The sequence below is a fragment of the Mustela putorius genome, unplaced genomic scaffold (genome assembly GCF_011764305.1).
Source record: "Mustela putorius furo isolate JIRA1106 unplaced genomic scaffold, ASM1176430v1.1 tig00000174_pilon_pilon_pilon, whole genome shotgun sequence".
NCBI classification, from domain to species: Eukaryota; Metazoa; Chordata; class Mammalia; order Carnivora; family Mustelidae; genus Mustela; species Mustela putorius.
This window is the reverse complement of record NW_025421304.1, coordinates 37523824-37547470: the sequence shown is the minus strand read 5'-3', so window position 1 is coordinate 37547470 and position 23647 is coordinate 37523824. Positions and strand designations below refer to the sequence as shown.

General features: G+C 43.3%; 1 protein-coding gene across 1 annotated transcript; it reads right to left on the bottom strand.

Annotated features, from left to right (window-relative positions):
- Positions 1-1545: 1545 nt before the first annotated feature.
- Positions 1546-23646, bottom strand: CENPN (centromere protein N). Its single transcript, XM_004753941.3, has 11 exons — positions 23223-23646; positions 20476-20656; positions 19024-19069; positions 16539-16598; positions 16049-16125; positions 9135-9311; positions 8709-8810; positions 7374-7437; positions 5034-5146; positions 2433-2559; positions 1546-2208 (listed from the first exon to the last, which is right to left on the bottom strand). The coding sequence occupies exons 2-11, from the start codon at positions 20644-20646 to the stop codon at positions 2126-2128; spliced, it is 1020 nt and encodes a 339-aa protein (XP_004753998.1). The 5' UTR covers positions 20647-20656; positions 23223-23646; the 3' UTR covers positions 1546-2125.
- Position 23647: the final 1 nt, after the last annotated feature.

The following is a 23647-nucleotide window of genomic DNA, read 5'->3' as shown; positions in this document are numbered from 1 at the left end:
CTCTTGTTTCTTTTGGCATGTCTCAGAGTGCAAGCTCTCAAATTGGAATGCCCGGGGTTAATGTGAGCTCAGCCACTTACTAGCATCGGCTTTGGCATTCACTAGAGTGGAATAAGACAAGTAATGCTGCCTGACTTACAGGATTGTGGTGAAAATAAGATAATGCACATAAAATACTTAGGACCGACATAGCAAGTACTCCAAAAAGGTTAGCTATTCATTTTTGGAGACCCTACCTAATGTGCCATAAAGTCCTTTGGCAGTAGAGGTCTTTGAGTCTACACTTACTGATCCATCTGTCCCCAAGGCTGCATCTGAATGCAGTATGTGTCCCTGGATTATCAAGTACATAACAGAAGTTCCTGTGCAAGACTGTGGCCTAAGAAGAAACTGAACTCACCTCCTCCATGGAATACACCAAATTGTATTTAAAGAATCATTCCTCCTAAAGAAGAACTGAGGGCCGACTGAACATCAAGTACATAACAGATAAAGAGTTCCATGTATTCTCATTTCCTTAAGTAGGTACCTCTGTCTGAGAGGGCCGTAGGGTACAGCCTCAAATGATTCTACTATGGCTGGATATTACGATTAGTGTCTTCCTTTTCAGGCTCTAACTGCATATCACTGCCAAGCATCAAGGAGGGCTATGAGCCTGTGAGAATCCATCTAGGAACCTGCAGAGCCTCTGTGCAGACCTAATAGAGGGCTTCAGGTGCCAAGCAAAAATGCCTACCACATGTGTGCACATGGGGACAGATGCTTGATACCATGTCTACGTCTTCAAAGAAATTAGCATTACTGAGTCCCTGCGGACCCAGTGCCTCACTCTGAGATAATGGAAGTATCAATGCTGTTTTTCTAATCATGTCTAAAAATGTATCCTTCCCATATCTGTAATCTATAGACAATACCATTACATTATAGAGCACTGTTCAGCCCTGCTTCTCTGACTATATTTACATATCTGTATTTTAAGCTGGTTTTGATTTTCATCAAAAGTAACAAATGTACCAGTTTTTAAATATCTTCATTCACAAATTGGTGTTCTCTTCTCTGTTTTTTTTTTTTTTTTTAAGAATTTATTTATTTATTTGACAGGCAGAGATCACAAGCAGGCAGAGAGGCAGGCAGAGAGAGAGAGGAGGAAGCAGGCTCCCTGCTGAGCAGAGAGCCCGATACGGGGCTCGATCCCAGGACCCTGGGATCATGACCCGAGCCGAAGGCAGAGGCTTTAACCCACTGAGCCACCCAGGCGCCCCTCTCTTCTCTGTTTTGACCACTGGCTGACTTCAGTCTAACTGTTCAACTTTCTAGCAGCTGGAGGCACCTGACCTGTGTGTTGTTACATGGCTATTTTATCTCTGGCTTTATTCTGTCTTCCTTGTTTTTTGTTTGCTTTCCTATTTGCCCAGAGTGCTTCACCTTTTATCATCATTGTAATACATGTTTTTGTACCCCAAATCTTTTGTGGAACAAAATAGGAACTATATTTTGAAATGTTATTAAAAAAGGACACATTATTTAGAGATGATCACTGAAAAATTTCTGTCAAAAGTAACTGATACACCAGTTTTGCAATCTTTATTCACAAATCAGATAGTATGTGAGTCTGAATATATCATAAAACAGATTACAGAACGTATCATATTTACAATGAAACTATTATTTTATATTACTGAATCATCTGATATGCTACCTCCTGCAATAACCTCATGGACCCAACTCTACCTTTGAATGGACCAATTTTATGATCTTCCTAGAAAGTTTTGAGTTGAGGATGGTTCCTTGATGCTGCTCTCCAGGATCCAAGGTTTCAGACAAAATCCTTGGAAACAAGCAATTAGAACCTGATCTCTCCATGACAGAGGAGAGACAGGAGTGAGAAAAAGGACATGTCACTCTTTAAAGGCCCAGCTATGCTTTGCAGGATATGGGGGAGACGGTACATAGTGGAGGAGGAAAGAATCAGTCCCAACAATTATACTGAATGTTTCTGAACTGTCAATTTCAAGAATTAATTCCTAAAACAAAAGTTCATAAACAGAAACTATCCAGCTAGCTGTTGACTGAAATTCCTAGGAAAGAGTCAAAGAGGTGCTGTGCTTTCAAAACCACATATATCTTATTTATCTCTAATTTTAAAATAATTCATTCCCTTATTGGGTATGCAAGTAAGCAATGGAGAAAGCGGTGCATCTGCAATACCTGAAATTAAAAAAAAAAAAAAAAGAAAAGGAGTCAGTTTAACAATGGCCGAGATTCGAGGGTGGATCACGGACCCCCATGATGTGTGGAAGCCAAACACGAAAAATAGGGCAAGAAGGGATAGTGGACCGGAGCCAGGTGAAAGCTCAGAGGTAATCAGCCAGCAAAAACAGAAGATCGAATGTAGTGTGTTGTTAATTCTGTAAGATAAGCTGACTACTTACCAGCTGGTGCTAAGGCTTTCAAAGCTTCCAGGAGATGCGGGCTGGAAAACTTTATTAGGCACCGGAGGGGCTCTTTTCTCTCTGCCAAGATGTCTCCATTGAGTTCACTTTTGAATTTTGTTTCAAGCTGTCAACACATACATTTACAAATAATTACTAAATATATCAGCTGGAATGGTAAACTATAATGAAATGAGGTTTGCATTTTGTTAATTCTTGTTATCAAGAAATACAGAGATGGGGGGGTGCGGGCCATTTAATTTGCAAAACTGCAAATGCACAAGGCAACCAGTATGTCAAACAGTATCACACACAAAACACGTTGGTGCTTGACACACAGGGACCTGGGAAGGGACCTTTATCTGAGCGTTTAGTTTGTAGTCCCTGTTTGTTTGTTTGTTTTAAGATTTTATTCATTTATTTGAGACAGAGAGTGCCAGCATGCAACCATGAATGGAGGGAGGGGCTAAGGGAGGAGAGAGGCAGACTCCCCGCTGAGCCGGGAGCCTGATGCCTACTCCGAGCAGGGGGGGGCTCAATTTCAGGAACTGAACCAGAGGAAGACGCCAGACCCAGGCACCCCCTAGTTTGCATTCTTCTTTTTTCAATTCAATTCAATTAGCCAACATAAAGTATATACTTAGTTTCAGATGTACTGTTGTTCAACAATTTATCATTTGCGCCTAATACCCAGTGCTCATCGCATCCTGTTGCATTCTTAATGGCAAATTACCACTGTCTATTGTAATCTGTCATTTTGATGTAAAAATGTCACGTCTTCTGAGTCAGGACCATGATTTCTTTTTACCTTATTATGGAAGATTTCAGAAGTACACAAAAATAAGGAGCACAGTATAATGACAGCCTGTGTGCACATCCCCCAGCTGAAACCACGATCAGTTCACAGTTAGTCTTGTTTCAACTATGACCCCACATCCCTGCTCCTTACGGGCCACCACCGCTGGATTATTCCAAAGTAAGTGCAAGACACGATACTATTCCAAAGGCGAATATTTCAGCATGTATCTCAAAAAGACCTAAGAAGACCTCTTTTTTAAAAACTTTACCCCCATAACCTTATCACATCTAAAAAAATTAGTAACAATTTACCAATCCTTTAATATCATAAAATAGCCAAGTATTGATGCTTTAATAGGTATTTGAGTCTTAGATTTTAATTTCATTTTTCTTTTTAACTTAAAGGGACTCTTAAAATTTAGAGGCAATATGCTGAAATATTTAGAGGGTTAGTAATGTCTGTGACTGTTGCAAATGGTGCAGAATAAATCAACAAAAAGTAAGTAAATGTGGCAAAACGTTAACAGGTGGGGAACTGAAGCAAAGGGGAAGTGGGTGTTCATTGTGATATCCTTCCAGGTGTTCTGAAGGTTTGGCATTTTTCTAAATAGAAAAGGTAGGGAGAATTCGTAGAAGGTATGAATCAATGTGTACCTTGGCTTACAGAGTAGCGGTATTCTAAACTGTATATATGGGGAGATTCTTGCATATTCTTATTCCCAATCAGTGGTTCTCTTTAGCGGGCAGAATCACCCAGAGGGCTTGTAAGAACAGATGGGTGGGTCCCATCTCCAGAGTCCCTGATCCAGTAGGACACTGGTGGGGCCAAGAATCTGCATTTCTTACCCGTTCTCAAGCGATGCTGATATGGTGGGACCAGAGACCACATTAAGGAACCAGTGACTTAGAGTATGGGCTGTTCAAAGGAACTGGGTCAAAACTGCCATGTAGGGAGCCCAAAGTGAAAGATACCAACTTTTCCCACTAAAAGAACCAATCAAAGAAAAGAGGTATTGGGCCTGAGTGATCAAATCAATGATGGATTTAAAGCATTGCCTGTGGCTATAGGGGCTACTAAGCAGAAATGATTTTATGGGGGGCGGATGTTAGGAGTATGAGCACAAATATTAAATTAGGTAATCGTGATATAAACCTTGAATTCTTCTAATGGGGGGAGTGGGCTTGCCCCCAAGCTGGGCCTCCTGGAGGGCAGCAGCATACTTCTGGAGTGAGGTAGGTTTGTAGGATTGACTAGGCTACTGGTTTTTCTCCTAGGATGCTGACTGGGCTATGCTATGACATGTTTATTTACTCACTCTTTTATTCAACAAGTATTTGTGCGCGCTGACTATGTTAAGTGTCACTCTAGGTGTCGATGGACTAGAGGTATAGCCTGCAATTTTCTCCCCTCAAAAATACAGATTGTGGCCAGTTCCGCATAACTGAATTAATATGTAAGATAAAATAAAAAGGCAAAGTCGTGATTTCTAAAAGTCTCCTTTGTTAACAGAGGCACTTAATCAATATGATAAAGAAGTCCATTCTAACTCATAAATTCATCATACAAAATTAAAGTGATACTGACTACGCTTATTGTGGTGAGCCCGGACTAATGTACAGAATTGCTGTATGCCCGAAACTACCATAACATCGTGTGTCAACTCTATTCAATAATTAGGAAAGGAATTAAAAAAAGAAAAGAGTGATAAAGGAAGATAAGATAAGTTTCTCATAATTGTTTTCCACTTAAAGTTTTAAAAACATAGGGATAACTCGTAGTTCACATTTATAGCAATGTCCCACCTTATACTGTGCGAATTCTAGTCTTGGTTGAGGATAGTCTCCAAAAGTTTCTTGAGTCACTCTCTGGACTCTCTCTTTTTCTATTCTGTTTTCATGAATGATCCGTGAATCCACTATAAATGGAAGATTTCAAAAGAAAACAGGTATTAGAAATGTATTTCAGCCATAAAATATCCTCTTCTCATTCCTAAGCTTTCAATTTGCTGGCCTCATTTAAAAATAATGCTTACTGTTTCTTCTCTTGATTGCAGTAATTCCTTTTTTTTTTTTAAAAGATTTTATTTATTTATTTGACAGAGAGAGAGATCACAAGCAGGTAGAGAGGCAGGCAGAGAGAGATGAAGGGAAGCAGGCCCCCTGCTGAGCAGAGAGCCCCATGCGGGACTTGATCCCAGGACCCCGAGATCATGACCCCAGCTGAAGGCAGTGGCTTAACCCACTGAGCCACCCAGGCGCCCCCAGTAATTCCTTTTGTAGGAAAGTTGCAAAGTGCAGGCTGATAAATAAAATAAAAATCCTGCATAATTCTACCAAGGCAGAGAAAACACTTAACATTTTAATAAATTTCTGTCTAAATTATGATATGATCTCCATGGGATGCCTGGGTGGCTCAGTGGGTTAAAACCTCTGCCTTCTGTTCAGGTCATAATCCCAGGGTCCTGGGATTAAGCCCCACATCAGCTCTCTGCTTGGCAGGGAGCCTGCTTCCTTCTCTCTCTCTCTCTCTCTCTGCCTGCCTCTCTGCCTACTTGTGATCGATCTTTATCAAATAAATAAATAAAATCTTAAATTGTCATATGATTTCCCTGATATGAAGCATTTGAGAGGCAACATAGAAGGTTTGGGGGGGTAGGGAAGGAAAAATGAAACAAGATGGGGCCAGGAGGGAGACAAACCATAAGAGACTCTTAATCTCACAAAACAAACTGAGGGTTGTTCGGGGGGAGGGGAGTAGGAAGAGGGTGGTTGGGTTATGGACATTAGGGAGGGTATGTGCTATGGTGAGTGCTGTGAAGTGTGTAAAACTGGCGATTCGCAGACGTGTACCCCTGGGGCTAATAATATATATTAATAAAAAATCAAAAATAAAAAAAAATAAATTTCTGTCTAGCCTTTTTCTTAATGAATAGAAAGATATATATTTTCTAAACTGGGATTATAAAATACACACAATTTTGTATTTTGCTCTCTTAAGGTGAAATCACTGGCAGTTCTTGCAACCATCGGAAGGTCATAAAAATGTTTACTCATAATTGCTGTGCCATTTCATTCGATTGCCAGATCACTGCTGAGAGATAGAAAAATGTTCATTTCTAGAAATCTAGATTGTACCCTACCACTCTTCTCAACTTTCTGGTCCGCTACAGCAGTTTTTAGTTTCTTCTCCTGGGTTTTCCACGGAGAGACTCCTGCCATCTGCGGGTAAGAACACAGTCCCAACTCTGATTATTCAAGAAGGAGTTTATCCAGTGGATTCAGAGCTGGGGCTCCAGACTCCCGACAGATTGGAATTTTATGCCTGGCTTTGGCAATTCCTAGATGTGTAACTTCGCCTAGCGAGTTACTAAACTGTTCTGAAACCCAGCTGTCGGCTAAACAGGGATTTTTCAGGGGCCGATGATGAAGAGGAAGGAAGTGATACCTGTAAGTGTTTGATTGTGGTGCTTGGCACACCAGTAATGCTTGACTATTAGTTAATTTTTGTTTTTAAGGGTTATTATTTGATGCTCTCATAAATTCTAAAAGGAACCTATGGTAGCTTATTATCCCTTTTCTTAAAAAAAAAAATTTTTTTTTAAGATTTTATTCAAAAGAGGGACACCTGGGTGGCTCAGTTCATTAAGCATCTGCCTTCAGCTTAGGTCATGATCCCAGGGTCCTGGGACTGAGCACAGCATCAGGCTTCTTACTCAGCGGAGAGCCTGCTTCTCCCTCTGCTTGCCATTCCTTGCTTGTGCGGACTCTCTCTCTGACAGATAAAAACATTTTTAAAAAAAATCTAAAAAAAAAAAAAAGATTTTATTTGAGACAGAGATAGTGAGAGAGCGAGCACAGTGGAAGGAGGCAGAGGAAGTGGGAGAAGGAGACTCCCTGCTGAGCAGAGAGCCCACGTGGGACTTGATCCCAGGAGCCCGAGATCATGACCGGAGCAGAAGGCAGTTGCTTAACCCACTGAGCCACCCAGGAGACCCTTAGTTTATCTTTTCAACAGAAAGTTAATTTTCAATTTTTCTGAAAGCAGTGGATAGTTCTGAATCTGGCTCCAAGTGATTAAATGATTTACCAAGTAACGGAAACCTAGAAAGGAATGATTTTGGTTTTATCTTAAAATACACATACTGTGTATATCCAGCTCCAGCGTTCTGTCCTGCAGAGGTACAGTGGAGTTGTGAGTTTCAAAGGTCTAAAAAACAAAAAAAAAGGAAAGAAAGAAAAAAAAAAGTGAAACTTTGCCTGATTTTAACATCTTAAAACATGAGTAATAAATGGTTTTAGTACCTAACAGTGTGTTGAATCTTTATTTTTTTCAAGCAAAAGAGATTTGAGGCCACATCCAGGCTGAGTTAAGCACTTCTCCCAGACAGGAGACTGGCAGAGACTGCTGGGCCAGCAACATGCCTGTTTCGAATGAGGAGCTCTGTCCTTTGTTAGCATAAAAATGGATCTGGATGAAGCCCGGGTGGTGAATGCAAAAGCTAAAGGAATCCTGGGCAGGATCTGCAATGTGTTGCTTCAGCTTTATAGCTCCGTCTTCATCACTGTGAAATACTCCCCAAGGCTCCTTCTGGAAAAATCACTTTCCTACTGAAGTCCATCAATTGTTTTTCCCTTTGCGGCCGATGTTTTTATAATTAAGTGCGTGACAGTGTGAATTATCCTAGGGATGCAAATGTCACAGCAGAACAGGTGGAAGGGTGGTGGGTAAGAGTGGTGGTTGCTGTGGGCGAAAACCACTAACTTTATGTTAGATTTTTATCTTTAAAGAGTGGCTGGCAGAGAGCTGTCACTTCTTTCTACTTAGAACAGATGAAAATACATAAGTGTAACATACCTAAGGGCTCAAAGTTAGAACCAGAGCATTAACAATCCACCTACAGAAGTCTTAACATGTAAGCACACTGTTGCCATGCATAGGAAAAAATTACCGAGTCTGTAAGGTCATATCCCCTCTTATCATTAAAGGAAATAATGCATTCATTATTTTAAACCAACATTAATTTAAACCAACAGATTAATTATGGGACTTCGTAATAAGCCAGTGCTTTCTCCTTTCCTTCTAACTCTTGTATCACTTGTATGACTGACAGGACAAAAATGAAATCGACTTTTCTCTTGCATAATCGAATAATATAATTAGCTTCGAAAGATAGTGTCGAGTTACTCTAAAGATAAAATAAATTCTAATTGGAATAGCTGACTTGGAAATGGGGATCTGTAACATAAACTCTAACGACTAGGGAACAGTATAAAACAATGCGATCATAACAAGAGGAAAGTGAGGCACTATGATTTCCTTTCATGTTAACTCACTGAAAGCCTTCTCCACTTCAGTAATATCTGGAATGATCTTCTGTCCGAGGTGGACTTTTCCACCTGCTCAGACACGTCTAAGTCAATCAAGTGTGAACCAGAAAATGGAGGTGTAACTTGAAAGAGCATCACTGATAGGCTCACCCGATTATACTGTTTAAAAACAATAGCCTTCAGAGAGTCCAGATACCGGCTTCTGAGGTCCATTTTCACAATCTTATGGTGATTGCTGGCAACTGTCAGCGCCTGGAAGTGAAAATTTGCAAAGACTATTAGGATTACCCAATATTTATAGTATTACAGCCTGATATTTATAGTATCTATAATATTTGGTTGAATTTTTGCATTAAGTACACATTACTTCTAGATGAAAAGACAGTAACAGAGAGCTCCAAACCAATGCTGTGCCATGCTCAGTTTCTAGTAGAACAGTTTCTGCTCCTTATTTTAGGAAATTAAGAATTACATGTGGCATTTTATATAAAATGCTTACTGAGCAGTTTAACCCTATGCAAACCTCTGGGATAAGAATAATAAAAATATTATAGCCTAGGGTACTTGGTTCCCTACCTGACCCAGAAGGGGCATATTGCTTTTCAGAGGACAAAAGGAAGTGAAGGCATAGGGAGTCTGGGAGTAATACACCACATAGACAGGTTTGTACTGGTTTGGCTTTCTATACTGTGTTCCCCAAGCAATTCGAATCCATACGGCATTCTCCTCAGCATCTCGGAAACTGACCGTCACCTTAAAAAAAAAAAAAAAAAACAAAAAACAAGAGTTAAGTTTCCTAACTGAAGTCTGTGGCACCAGGGGCCTTCGCTGACTCAGTTGGTAGAGCATGGGAGTCTTGACCTCAGGGTCAGGAGTTTGAGCCCCACATTTGGTGGAGAGATTACTTAAAGAAAAAGAAAATTCACTTTAAGAAAAAATATATGGCACCAGCAAGTGTTCCTTAGGGGTGAAGGATGTCGCTGTAACCTTGGACATAGACTGAGACCCAGCAGTCTTTCTACTTTTTATTACAGTGTTTGGGGGATCTTTGGGAGAAGATTTTGTGGTTGCTTTGGAAAGACACATTTATGCCTTGCAGAGTCTTTTGGAGGGAAAACACAAATTTTAAATCCTACAATCAGGGTATCACAATTTTTCAACAATTTCTTGGGCTTGTTTCTAAAGAACTCTTCTCTGATACGTATGATTTTATGAAATAAGGCAGCCTAACAAATGACATATCTGTTTAATAATGAAGGTTTTTTAGCATCAAACACAGACCTATTGTGCACTGTAAATTTAATAGTAAGATTTCTATGTAGTAATGGACTCAAATATATTATCTTAATGCTTGTATGCATTTAACTCAGATGCTAACAATTTAAAGTAATATGGCAAGCATATAGAAAATTCTATTTCATGGATAAAACACAGATCTTTCTCAACTAAATGTGACTGCCAGTTGGTTTTGGATTCTTAGATTCTTAGCTTCCCCTTGATTCAGCTTCCCCCAGGGAGGTCAGAACCTGGATGGGAGGCATCTGAGACAGGTGCATTTGGCTTGCCCACACGTCTTGACTTCCTCTCCTTGTACCTGACTCCAGAAAAAGCAGGCTGCAGTGTAGCTTCCAGCATTAGCAAAGAAGGCAGTTATTCCAACGCTGCCCACTGTTTATCTGGCTGCTTTCCCACATTCCCTCAGGGTTCAAGACAATGAACCCTCCCCAGTCCGGGGTGCAGGCTGCTCGGAGTGCTTGCTGTGCGTGGAGCTGTCTGACCTTCCCAAGTGAGCAGCATAGCCCTTGGCCCCAACAGGCACTCAGTGGACCTTTGCTGGCTTGAATGGAAGAGGGCAGGGTCTGATTCTGAATAGCCTCTTTGTGTCACATTATAAAAGCAAAGCCCGACCAATCGAGATTGAATGTGGTATGTGGAGGGCACAATTTTACCAGAGGGAGAAAACTGGTTGCACTCAACATATTCAGGTAATCTCTGTAGCCCATTCTGAGGATAGCTGAAGTAAAGCCTCATGGAGAAGCTTAAAGAGCTCTGTGTCCTCTTTATATTGGATGCAGAGTTGGGCACACATGTCTAAGTGTATACTTGCCCGGAGAGAGGTGCCGTACCACTTATCAAAATTTTCATAAGGCTCTATGATCTAAAAAAGGTCAAATTAAAAAAAAAAATCAATGGGCTAAGAGAAAAGGATATTCACAGAGTTAGTATAATCCTGGCTCAGATGGCTTTCAGATTCTGTCTCACATTCTTCTAGTAAAGATGACATTCAGATCCCCTAAGAGGCAGGGCCCAAATGCAGACCTTGACTATTTTCCCAAGAAACTATCTTAATAGATATCATCCTTCAGTAGCCAGGAGAAAGCATTTTTCATTGAGGATAGCTCAGATAAATACTGTTCAAGCTTAACTGGGACACTTGCTGGCCAAGAGTCCTAAGAGGTTTGGTTAACTTGGGACTGTCCTGCTGGCCAAGGTACTCTGGCCATAAATTGGTTAGAACTGGCCATGACCCACAAGCTACTGACATACCACAAACAAGTTTAGTGTGGGAATCAAATGAAGCTTACAACGAACAGAATTGCTACATATTTAACCAAACTAATATATTTAGTACAGACTATCATATGAAACTACATGATATATAAGTAGAAAAAGGAGAGTAAATGTACTACCTTTTTGCAATTGAAACATATTTTTTAGCTTGTATTTTCTTTCCCTGTAAGTTTTACTTTCTTTTTAAAGATTTTATTTATTTGTTTGACAGAGAGAGAGAGAGTGAGAGCAGGAACACAAGCAGGGGAAGTGGGAGAGGGAGAAGTATGCTTCCTGCTGAGCAGGGAGCCCGATGCAGGGCTCGATCCCAGGACCCTGGGATCATGACCTGAACTGAAGGAAGACATTTAACCACTGAGCCACCCTCTCTGTAAGTTTTCTAAGAACACTGTATTTTGAATAGTTTAGAGTGGTAAGATATACGGTTAGTCTCTTTCTTTCTTGAGTGCAGAGACACACACACACTCAAAGGCTCTGGATCCCATTCCTTGTAGCGGCTCAGACCATGGCTCCCCGGGCAGGCTCTCAGCTCCCTCTCAGACCAGCTTCTCTACCCAGGTGGCTCAAGGGCAGGAAGTTCTTAACCTGTAGTCCCTGCTTAGAATTCAGGGTGTCTCTGAACTAACTGAAATGGAGCATCTCCTTCAGTTGTGAAGGTAGGCAATAAAACAGTAGAATGTTAGGGCCTGTTACTTTATTATCTGTAGAAATCCCAAATATTTTCTTGACACATAACTGTTGAGCCTGCCTCAAAAATACCATTTATGCCCATCACTACTTTGAGACCAGTCGTTTTTAGACCTACTGTGAGATCATTTACTGTTATTAAAGAAGCACATGAATTAGCACAACTTGGTATTTTAATATCTTCATAATGGTATTTTAATATAGTTGGTTTTCCTTACAATTCTATGTATTTCATTATAGCATTTAAAATACTCTTGTAAGAAGGTGTCTGTAACTTTCACTAACAGCAAAAGGGGTCCTTGGCATAGAGAGGTGAAGATGTCTATCCTATAGCAGCAGGCAAGTCACTTTTCAGTCCTGGAGACTCAACGTGGCCTGAAATCACCAGCATCAGCTTTTGGGCTGCTAGTTATGAGGAAAGTGAAGTCGAGCTGGGAGTCCCCGGTCAACTGAGAAATGGGGTTAGCACATGTGGGCCAGCTCTGAGCAGGGGAGACAGAGAAGACACAGGGAGGCGGGCCTTTGTGGCCTTTCAAGACAGAGAAGACACGGGGAGGTGGGCCTTTGTGGCCTTTCAAGCAGGAAGACGTGACTAATAAAAAAAAGCTCCTTTGTTCTCCCAGGCTTTCCCACTCACTAGTCTGCCTGAAATTCATTCAGGAGGCAAAAGCTTTTAGAACACAGCGGTGATAAAAGAGGAAATCTCACAACTGAAAGACGTGGCCATTGAAGCAGGAGGATGTGGGAGCATTTCACTCTTCTCCTAGAATGGCTGGGGCAGGAGGCGTGGGGTTCATACAAAAGAAGTTCCCGGTGCCAAAGAGAAGGGCAGGAAAGACTGTCGAGGAGGAAGAGGGCACTGAAAGCGAGCAGGTCTCTCTAGGCTTCTGATGCGGGGTGAACAGGGCGGGAACACGGTTGCGGGTGTTTCTCAGGAGGAGTTAGCCAGTCATGTTTGGCTTCTACGGAGGCTGCTTCCACAAGGGTCCAGACCACCTATCCCCATTTATGGACAGCTGGCTTGGGATTCTGTGCCAGTAAGGCTCTTTGTTCAAAAAAAAAGCAGGGGCACATGCCATACCCACAGTCCGGATGGGACTCTCCTTTAATCTCCGAAAAGTGTGTAATTTCATGGTAAGAATATTTTTCAAATAATATAATAAAAAATATCAACTTAGGAACAGAGTAGCAAAGAGTGCTTATTCATAAAAGAGAAAAACAAACAAACAAAAAACAAAAAACAAAAACAACCCAAAAAAGGAGAGGCATACCTTCTCTTGGCTCATAATAACCCTTGAATTAATTTACAGATCAAAGTGGACCCACACTCAAAATGATGAAGTTTTTGTTTTGTTTTGTAAACTTGATAAAAATGATTCTAAGGTTCATCTTGAAGAATAGTCAGGACATTTTTGGTAAAGAAGAGTAATTGTGGGTAGGGACAGGGTTGCCTTGCCTTAATGGTTATTAAAATATTTTACAAACTACAGCATTAAAGGGATAAGGACTTTGCAAAGAATGTATCCAATCCATTCATTCCCAGCATTTGTTCCGCCCTCACTCACTTGTGTCAGAGGGGAGCAGGACAGTCGGCTTCCTCTCAGGGAGACTAGGGGGAGGGAGGAAGGCTGACCATAAAAGCAGGAAGTGGCAGGAGTATGGTGACAGGGGAAATGCCATCTGGGTGGGTCACGGAGACTCCCTGAGGGAGACCTAGTTAAGTGGAGGGAGGAGGGAGGAAGAAATGAGCTGTGCAAAGGCCAGGTGGCGGACGTTGTTCCAAGGAGAGGGAACAGCCTATGGCAAGTTCAAGAACTTGAAGATTGGTTCAGTTTGACTGGAGCTTCAGATTAACGCCCGAGAGGCAAGCAGTGGATCAGGAGTGCATGAGCAGAAATGAGGAGAAACAGATCAGGAGGAGAACATAGACTCTAAGAGCATGAACAAATCAGAAGGATCCAATGATGATAAAGCAGTGGAAAAAGCTACACCAGTCAGCAAATGGTGTTGGGACAACTCATTTGGTTCTGGAAGGGAAGAGGGGAATGACTCTCTCTCCTCCTCCCTCCTCTCTCCCACTAAAGTTAAGTTCCCAGAGCTGAAACTCATGGGGGGAAGACTGCAGAAGCTTGGGGAAATGCTCTAGCAAAGGGCAGAAGGAAAGGAAAGGAGCTGGTCGTGGAGACAATGAAGAGCAGTTCAGGATGGCCAGAAGACAAATATTCGGGATCAAGGGGTCCAATGGCCGATTCTCTGACGGCGTGACCTTCCTGAGCATGAGAAACTGATGTTATGTGACTGGTGCATGGCAGTGCCTAAGCCGCGAAGAGCCAGTCAGTGTAGATGTGAAGAGCATGAGCTCAAGCCACCTGCCTGGATTTCGACCCTGGCTCTGACGCGCACCACTGCGGGACCCACCCTGCTTTATCAGTAGGGTTCACTGAGTTAGTGACCGGCAAGGGCTTAGCCCCGGGCCTGGCATGCACAGGTGTTTGCAATCAGCGCTACTGTTGAAAGAGAACCATCCACGGGATTTTGTGACGTCACAGGTCCCTCTGAACAGGGAGGTTCTCACGCTTGAGCAGGCATTAGCATCACCTAGAGGGCTCTGGCCCACTCCTACTGTGTCTGAGGGAGCCCAAGTATTTGCCCGTCTAACATGTTCCCAGGTGATGTTGATGCTGCTGCTCTGGGGATGACACAAGAACCACCGTCTTTCCCAGCTCCGTTTCGATACAGAGGTGAGAGCAGTAGCCTGAATACGAGGGGCTTAAGCATGAAGCTGGCAAGGACGCATCACCCTTTTAAAGAGTCTTTCTGAAAAGGTTTTTGAGGGGGCCAATCTCTCTCCTGTCCTTCTGGGCCCACCGAGAAATAAGGCAAAAGAGTTGGTAGGCGGAGGCCAACGCATATTACAGAGACACTGGTGGTGGCTCCTCCCTGCAGGCAAGTGACCCTCCAGGTGGGAGAATCCAGTCAGGCAGAGCTGCTCATATGGTCACTGACAGAATGACTCCGGGTAGCCTCCTGTGCAGGGGCTGAGCCGGGCCCGGGGCAGGAGCGAAGAATAGGTGTCCCAGTGGGCATGACGGCTCTTCTTCAGGCCAAGTTAGTGGTCCTGCCAGAAAAAGGTTCACGGGATGGTAAGGGGGGGGGGGCAGCGCCACTGTGCCAGTGGACATATCAGGAGCAAGAGAAGAATATTTCCCTCCAAGAGTGTTGTAGAAAAGACAGAGCTGAGGATGAGGACAGGGAGGGGCTGTCCTTCCACCGAGACTTGAGCACGGTTATAAGCAGCAGAGAAGAGACCGCGAGTGTGAAACAGAACAGAGAACGGCAAACAGGGGCCTTATGGGGGCGCAGGGGACGGACTCCAGCTCCACACTGAAGGGACACTGTGAGAAAGGAGATGGGGGAATAGGCCAGGGACAAGGGGTAGGTAGAGGTATGGCAGAAGTCATAGACGGTGAGCTGAAGAGATGGGAAGCCCCCGTCAGGGGGTTTGTGTGTGGAGGGGGAACGCTACTATTCTGCAGAGGATGGCTAGAGCACGGTGACTGGGACAGGTTTTTGGGAGCGTCTTGCTCTGCAAGGAGGACTAAGGCAGACCAGAGTGGGAAGAGAATGAAGTAAGGGAGCTCTTAAAAAAAATGATTGCCTGAACCTACAACAAGATATTTGGTGGTGGGGCGTCTGGGTGGCTCAGGCAGTTAAGCATCTGACTCCTCTTGATTTCGGCTCAGGTCAAAACTCAGGATCGTGAGATTGAGCCTCGCGTCAGGCTCTGTGCTGGGCGTGGTGCCTGCTTAAGATTCTCTCCCTCCCTCTCCCTCTGCCCCTCTCCTCACTCTCCCTCAAAAGGGAAAAAACAAGATACTCGGTGGTACTGTGGAAGTGGAGCGGCAGCTGAAGGTACTAGGGGTGCACCAGGCTGCACTGACCGGTCCTGGAGCCACCTGCCACCCGTGGCTACTGCACGAAAATTCACTACAGTTACCAAAGATTAGCATTCCAGTTCCTCCGTCACACTGTCCACGTTTCAAGTGCTCCGCAGCCACGTGCGGTTACTAGCCGGTGTCCCAGACAGTGTGGATGCAGGACACTTCCATCACGGCGGAGGGCACACAGAATATTAGTAACAAAAATTCTTACACATTAAAAAAAAAAAAACAAAACTGCGCAGATGCCTTGACATTGAATTTCATGGAAATGCAGGTAAATTGTGTTCTTACGTTTTTTAATGCTCTCTGAAGAATTTTCACAAATGAACTTTTGAATTGTTCCATATCAAAAAGGTCAATGTCTTCACCTGTCAGAATGAAAAGAAAAATAAAAGCAAATCAAGGGAGTACAATGTTCAAGAAATACATCTGCAAAGACACCGAAGGTGAGCATTTTATGTGACCTCAAAGAGCTACGGTGATCAAGTCTCACCAACCGATACCTCAGACAGAGCATCACCAAATATATTTCTCATTTTTCCCACAAAAGAGCAATTTTGAAATTACTCATTTGAAATAAGAGACATTTAAGAGGAACATATTGCTTTTCATTTTAAAATTCCCAGAATATCAAATACATAAAATGGAGAACACGGGGGCGCCTCGCTGGCTCAGCTGGAAAAGCATGCGACTCTTGATCTTGGGGTTGCGAGTTCGAGCCCTATGCTGGGTATAGAGATTACTAAAAAATTAGGAAAAAAAAAAAAATGGAAAGCATTACCTGGTTCTTTACTCATCTGAAAAACATCCCAAACTTTCTGGTGCCGATGAAACTGAGTATCTGAGAGAGAGGGGAAGAGTGGATTACTATTATATCCTAGAACTCCCGAGGAAAGAACTTATGAAACATATTTTAAGCATGTATTCAATATAATATAACACCAGCGAAAATACTAGTAGTTTACAAATTAAGTCGTGTACATTTTTATTCAAAACATAACTTTTATATGGATTTAATTTTCTGCAGACAACTAAAATAAATCATGAAGAATTAGTGATATAGTCAAGATTTGGCATTTACTCACACTTTGACCACTTCTCCTTCCACATGACTCTACTCCCCAGACCGTGGCACTCTCCCAGCATGGCAGGGAGGACGCGTTCCCCACGACTGGCCTTGGCACTGGCTGTTCCCTCTGTCAGGAGCCCTCGTCTTCCAGCTGGTGGTACACCTCCATTCTGGTCTTTACTGACAGGCGCCCTATGCGGACTGGCCTATCCCAATCCCCTGCCCAAACCCGCCCGCCCTTCTCCCTGCTTTGGTTTCCTCTGTAGCACTTACAGAGCACTTACTACCTGAAGCCAGCCGTGTTCCTCCCACTCACTCCACCATGACCAAGCCACCAGCAAATCGGGTCCACTATAATCCTTGCAGTTCTTGGTCCCATTCGGCTCTCTCCGTTCCACCCCCCGCATCACCGTCTCACCCAGGCTACATCCCCGTCTTGCTCAGATGCTCTAACAGACTCCTGTAGGGCACTCCCACCCTCCCTGGTCTCTGTCTCTGCACCGTGAGCTCTGGAAAAACAAGAGCCTGATTCTTTCTTGCTCAAGATCTTTAGAAGGCTTTGCATTATTCTTAGAATAAAGGCTGAAATCCTTTGAGAGGCCTCTAAGTCTCCATAGCATCTGCCTGCCTATGCCTCATTTGGTTTGACCCCTCTGGCATCACTGAGCTCCCCATTCCCCGCCTTCTTTCCACTCCTCTACTTAGCCCTCCTACTCCAAGACTTCCAGCTCTGTGCCCTTTGCCCTCCTGCTTCTTAACCTCCCTTCTCCTCTCTGCCTAATTAATGGCACTCATCCTCTGGCTCTCAGCTCATGTCCTCGAGGAAGCCTTCCCCAAACCCTCAGTGTGGCAGATCCCACTCCTATGCTCTCCTTCACAGCCCCTGCTACCGTCTGCAAGAAGGCATTTGTGTGATTAAGCAACCTGTCTCCTCCATCAGATGGTGACCTCTTTATTTATTTATTTATTTTTAAAGATCGTGACCTCTTAAGAGAGAATGAATCAACCTGTTGGAGCCACCAGCACCTAGCACACAGCCTGCCACAGAGTGGTGCTCAATGAACATTTGAACAAACATGTGAGAAATGGGAATTACGTGGATCCACCTTATATGGTCTAGGTATAATCCAATCCCTGAAAATTAGACTTAACCAGAGGCAGATGTGTAAATGAATTCAGTTATTTCATAGTTGGAGCAAAACATAAAGCTGACTTTTGTTACACACCAGGTCACAGAAAGTAGTTAATATAAATTGATTATCATTAGTAAACACCAGGCTTTGTTCTAAGAACTTGACCAGGAGTCTTATTTCATCATCATAACCTTATGCAATATCATCATTATGACATAGGTTTGTCAAATGACAATACTGAGGCACAGAGATGTCAACAGCCTCCCTGAGGACTCACAGGGAGACAATGATAGAGCCACGAACTGAATCCAAGAAATCTGGCCTTGGGGCCTGTGTTCTTAGACCCTATACTCTGGTGCCTCCTGAGGAGGAGAGTAGACGTCTTAAAAAAAAAAAATACAGAAAAGAAAACTAGGACACAAAAGAAAAAACCCAAAGAAAGGGAAGGGGAGGGGAGATAACAAACAATGTAATAAGAAAAAATTCTTGTAAATATATTTTCAAGTTCTGTTAATAACAAAACAAAGCCTAACAAATACCTACTAAGTACATCCAGTAGCCAGCAACTGTGCTAAGAGCTTTCCAAGCATTATCTTAAGCCTCTGAGCTTCCCTATGAAGTAGGTATGACTGCTTTCTCCTTTTACTTAGGAGGAGTCTAGGCTCAGCAAGGTGATGGGACTCAGGCCAAGGACACGGGACTGGTAAGTGACACAGGAGGGAGTGAAACTAGGTCCACCTGACTGAAGAATCAGCCCTTACGTACAGAACGACCTCACTTATGAAACAGGGCTGGGGTCTTCAGGGCACCTGGGTGGCTCAGCTAGTTAAGTGTCTGCCTTTGGTTCAGGTCATGATCCCAAGTTCCCGGGATCGAGTGCCACATGGGGCTCCCTGCTCAGTGGGGAGTTCCGCCTCTCCCTCTTCCTCTGTTCCTTTCTCTGCTCTGCCCCCTGTTCCGTCTCTCTCACTTGTTCACTCTCTCAAATAAATAAGTAAAATCTTAAAAAAAAAAAAGGAAGAAGCGGGACTGGGGAAGTGTAACTACAAAGCACCAACACTCACAAATGATGTCTAGAAGGGCAGCGTCATGGATACTTGCACGCCTCTCCTGAAAGAAGAGAGAAAATACTCCGTGAGCGTGGTGATGGTTTGGTTCTGCTCCATTCACAGTAATCTTAGGGTTGCTTGAGCAACTGGGTACAGTCTATGCTGTCTTGCCGAGTGTCTCGGTCCAGGCACTCCCCACTCTCCCCCCAAAGTCTACACCGCGTTCATCTCTTTCGTTTTCCATCAGCGGTACCCTTCTAAACTTCCTCTGCATCAGGGGCTCCCAACTGGGCACGACTGACATTTAGTCGGACAACTCTGTGTGTTGGAGGGCTGTCCTAGGATGTTAAGGAACGTTCTGGCCTCTACCCACTACAAGCCAGGAGCATTCCCACAGGTCTCACAACTGAAAACATCTCCAGACATTGTGTTCTCCGGGAGACAAAACCGTCCTAATTGAGAACCGCTGCCCTATGACATACATTTATACATTTTCAGGTATACAGTGTTTCTCAATGTTGTACATAAAGTTCTAGTTTATGCATTTTAACGTCTGAAGAATATTTTGTTATATGGATGTGTCATTATTTATTCTCCAACATAGAGCTGTTTCTAATTTTTTGTTTTTTTTTAAAAAAGGCTAACATCTTTATTTATATATAAATATTTATACGTTTGTATCTAGGTATATAAATGTTTATCAATTATAATACATATATATACCTCCTAGTTTTTTATTAACTTTTTTAATATAAATTTCCCGCAGTGGAATTGCTGGGTCATAAAGCGGATTTACTTAAAAGTGAATGAAGGAAGAGTGTACACGAATATGAAAGTTCCATATTGGAGCGCCTGGGTGGCTCAGTGGATTAAGCCTCTGCTTTCAGCTCAGGTCATGATCTCAGGGTACTGGCATCAAGCCCTGCATGGGGCTCTCTGCTCAGCAGGGAGCCTGCTTCCCCCCCACCCCATCTGCCTGCCTCTCTGCCTACTTGTGATCTCTGTCAAATAAATAAATAAAATCTTAAAAAAAAAGAAAGAAAGTTCCATACCACACTTGCTACTTTTCTGGAAATCTGAAATAATTTTAAATTAAAAAGCAAATAAGTTAAAAAAGAAAGTGAAAGATGGGGTCTCTTTCCATATAACTTTACCAACCCATTTGAATATTATTTTTTCATCTTTGACAATCTAATAGGTAAAAAAAAGAATACTGCTCATTCTTTTAACTTGTATTAATTATTTTTTCTCCCATGGTGTTCACTATCTTACTGATTCTTAAGGCTTCTATGGAAGTTGCAAAGGCTAATCAAAAATTAGTTTCTTCCTCACTGGAGTAGTACATAACCCGCATTCCTTCATGGCTTAGCAGCTGCCTTAAATCTCTTTTGGGCTCAAAAAAGGAAGAAAGAAAAAAACCAAAGGGGGAGTATTGTACTTAAGGTTTATCATTTTGATCACTGTTACCTCACAGAGCAGAACCAAGTCCTGAACAAGAGATTCCTTTCTCTGTCGGAAGTTTACAGTCTGCAGCTGCTTTTCAGACAAAAAGTCCCAGGCTTTGAGGATTGGCATCATTTCAGTTATTGGAATTTTCATGATGGTCCTCTTGATAAACTCGACAAGGGTTTCATCCATCTCTTTGGCACTTTAATAAAAACAAAAACAGCACAACAAAGTATGAACCAAACACAAAAGTTTAACTTAACTGAATTTTTCAGCCTATTTTTAGCCAGGATTTTGATTTGTAGGTCAAACACCCAAATGTTTACCTTTTTTTAGGTACTCTGCAAAGAGTGTTTCAACAGGAAGATTTTAACTATTTTATCCTTAAGCTGTATACTTATCTTACTTAAAATTTAAAAAAAAATTTTTTTATTTGACAGAGAGAGTGCACAAGCAGGCGGAGTAGAAGGCAGAGGAAGAAGCAAGTTCCCTGCTGAGCAGAGAGCTGTACATTGGACTCAATCCCAGGACCCTGGGATCATGACTTGAGCCAGAGGCAGACGCTTAACTAACTAAGCCACCTAGGTGCCCTATGCTGTATACTTAAATATGCTTTGGAGGTTTTAAAAATTAGTCTTCTCTCTCCTTGATTGGCTAGAGTATTTTGATCTTTTGATGGTAATGGTAAGTAAATCATTCGTTCATGGACTGACTCGCATAAAAAATCTGAGCACCTGTGTGTACCAGGCACTTTGGTGGGCACTGGGGACAGTGACATCTTTAACCGCAAAGTCTAAACTCCCTCGTGGTATGGAGCATCCATTCTAGTGGGGAGAGAGAGGGAATAGGAGAATCATAAAATGTGATTAAATGCTGCAGAGAGAATGGAATAGAGATAGGAAACTAATAATATTTAAAATGAGCAGGCTGGGAATGATATGGGGGTGGAGTGAGCAGTTCTCATAAAGAAGGGAACATTTGGAGGACAGAGTAAGCCACATGGCTAGCTCGTGGAAGAACTTGCTAGACAGTGGGAATAGTAAGTGCAAAAGCCCTGGGGCTTTCAAGGAACAGGGTGAAGGATGCCTCTAGCACCCCTCTACAAGAATCCAGGGTGTGACTTATTTTTACCATTTGAGTGTTTGTTGAACACTGCATATAATCTATTACCACTGCCCACTTCCAAAAAAGATAATGATAGTCAACAAGATTTTAAGGTACTGAAAGAGCAGTTAGAACAAAAATCAACTATAACGAGTTGTGAAGAAGGAGTAAAACAATTGAATTAAGAACATGAGAAGATAATCAAGATCATGAAAACTGAGACTGATTTATTTTCTTATCCAGATACAGGACCAACTTCCCTTAATGTCAAACTAAAATCCTTACCACACTCTACAAAGCCCTGCATTTGCTTCTTGCATCCTTCCCCATACCTACCGCTTTCTCCCTGGCTTTCTGAGCTCTAGCTACATTGGCCTTGAGTTCCTCTAGTACAAAAGGATCCTTCCAGAGACAGGTCATTGTCCCTGCAGTTACCCCCGGCCTAGAAGTTTCTTCTCGCACATATTCACATGTGTGGCTCTTGTAAGTGAGTTCTTAGCTTAAATGCCTTCTAGTCTGAGAGACTTACTCTGACCACCCATTCTAAAGGTAACTCCCCACCTTGCATTACTTATTGTCTTTACAGAACTACCTAAAATTATCTTGTTTATTGATTACTGTATTGCTTTACAATATTGAGCCACTAGAGTAGGAACTACGTTTGGGTTATTCATGGCTATATCCCGAAGTGTGCCTGAGGACTTAAGCACCCTGGTGAGAATTAGGGCCCAGCAGCGATATATTAAACCAACGTCTGTCATTGAAAACACTGGATTTGGGGGAAAGCTTATAAAAATGCAGATTCCCGGACCGCATCTATTTGAACTGGGAGGTGGGCGGGCACCAGGTAGGGCGTTACACCTTGCCTTTTTTTTTTTTTTAAGATTTTATTTATTTATTTGACAGACAGAGATCACAAGCAGGCAGAGAGACAGGCAGAAAGAGAGGAGGAAGCAGTCTCCCCGCGGAGCCCTGGGATCATGACCAGAGCGGAAGGCAGAGGCTTTAACCCACCGAGCCACCCAGGCGCCCCTAGACCTTTAAAAAAAAAAAAATGGAGATCTTGCATTTTTAGAATGCTTTAGAAGATTCTTAATTCCGGGTAAAGTTTGCGAAATGCCTTTCTACAGACTTCTGGTAGGAGCACTCAATCTCACCAATAAGGCTGGTAAACCCCTGCGTAAACCCAGCTGATTCCCCGTGACTATCTAATTTCTTTTTACTTCTGGCTCTTCGTAGGACAGCGCTTGGCACGTATCAGGTGCTCAAGACCTCTGCTGAGTGAACGAACGCATGACAAAACAGAACTCTTTCAGGATACTTTTCTGTAGCTCTCCTCTTACACTGAGGATCTGCCAATGGACCATAAGTAAGAACACGAGAACCGCACGTACGGAAAAAATACGGAAGCTAAGCCCGATTTAAAAAAAGAAAAAAAAATCAAAACATCCAACTCTGGGGATAGCCTCAAGCCCTGCATCGGAAAGCACAGCAGCCCGTCACGTGACAGCGGGGTGGGGGCTCCGGAGAGGACGTAATCCAGTTAAGGCTCCGCCCCACTGAGGGCGGATATGGCGTCATGTGCAAGCGTCGCTACGCCTTCTTAGCCCGGCCTCAACTGTCGTCCGCCACCCCTCACCTGAGGCCAAGCGCCAAATCCGTACCTTGGAACGTGTGGCAGTCGCGGAAAAGTCACCCCACAGGTCTGGGATGTGGCTTCCTCAAGGCTTCCGCCACATTCAGGGGCCCGATCCCACGCCGCGCGCGGGTCTCTTGCAGTCAGTCATCGCCGGCAGTGTCTTGTCAGCCGCTCTTCCCGCCCGCTGCGCCTTCAAAGCCACCAATTGCAGTTCCCGCCGCCCTCCAGCCCCGCCCCGCGGAGCGCTCTCCTTGGACTGTACCCTGGGCACGGGGGCCGCGTGGGAGAGCGGCAGCAGTGAAACTCGCCGGGTCTTCGCATCACCCTCGTTAGCGGAGAACGTTAGTTAAATACAGTCACTCTCGGCCCCTTTAATCTCGCTTGTCCGTTCGGGTTGCTGTTTTTAGGCCCCACCGGGCCTCGGGACCCTCGCTCTCCCTCCCCGACAGC

Excerpts from the sequence above, each read along its gene's own strand:
- CENPN (XM_004753941.3), bottom strand. The coding sequence starts at position 20,646 with ATGGATGAAACCCTTGTCGAGTTTATCAAGAGGACCATCATGAAAATT. Across the intron at positions 19,070-20,475 it reads ACTTGGTTCTGCTCTGTGAG|GAGAGGCGTGCAAGTATCCA; the intron begins GTAACAGTGATC and ends CTCTTCTTTCAG. Across the intron at positions 7,438-8,708 it reads TTTTTAAACAGTATAATCGG|ACCTTTGAAACTCACAACTC; the intron begins GTGAGCCTATCA and ends TTTGTTTTTTAG.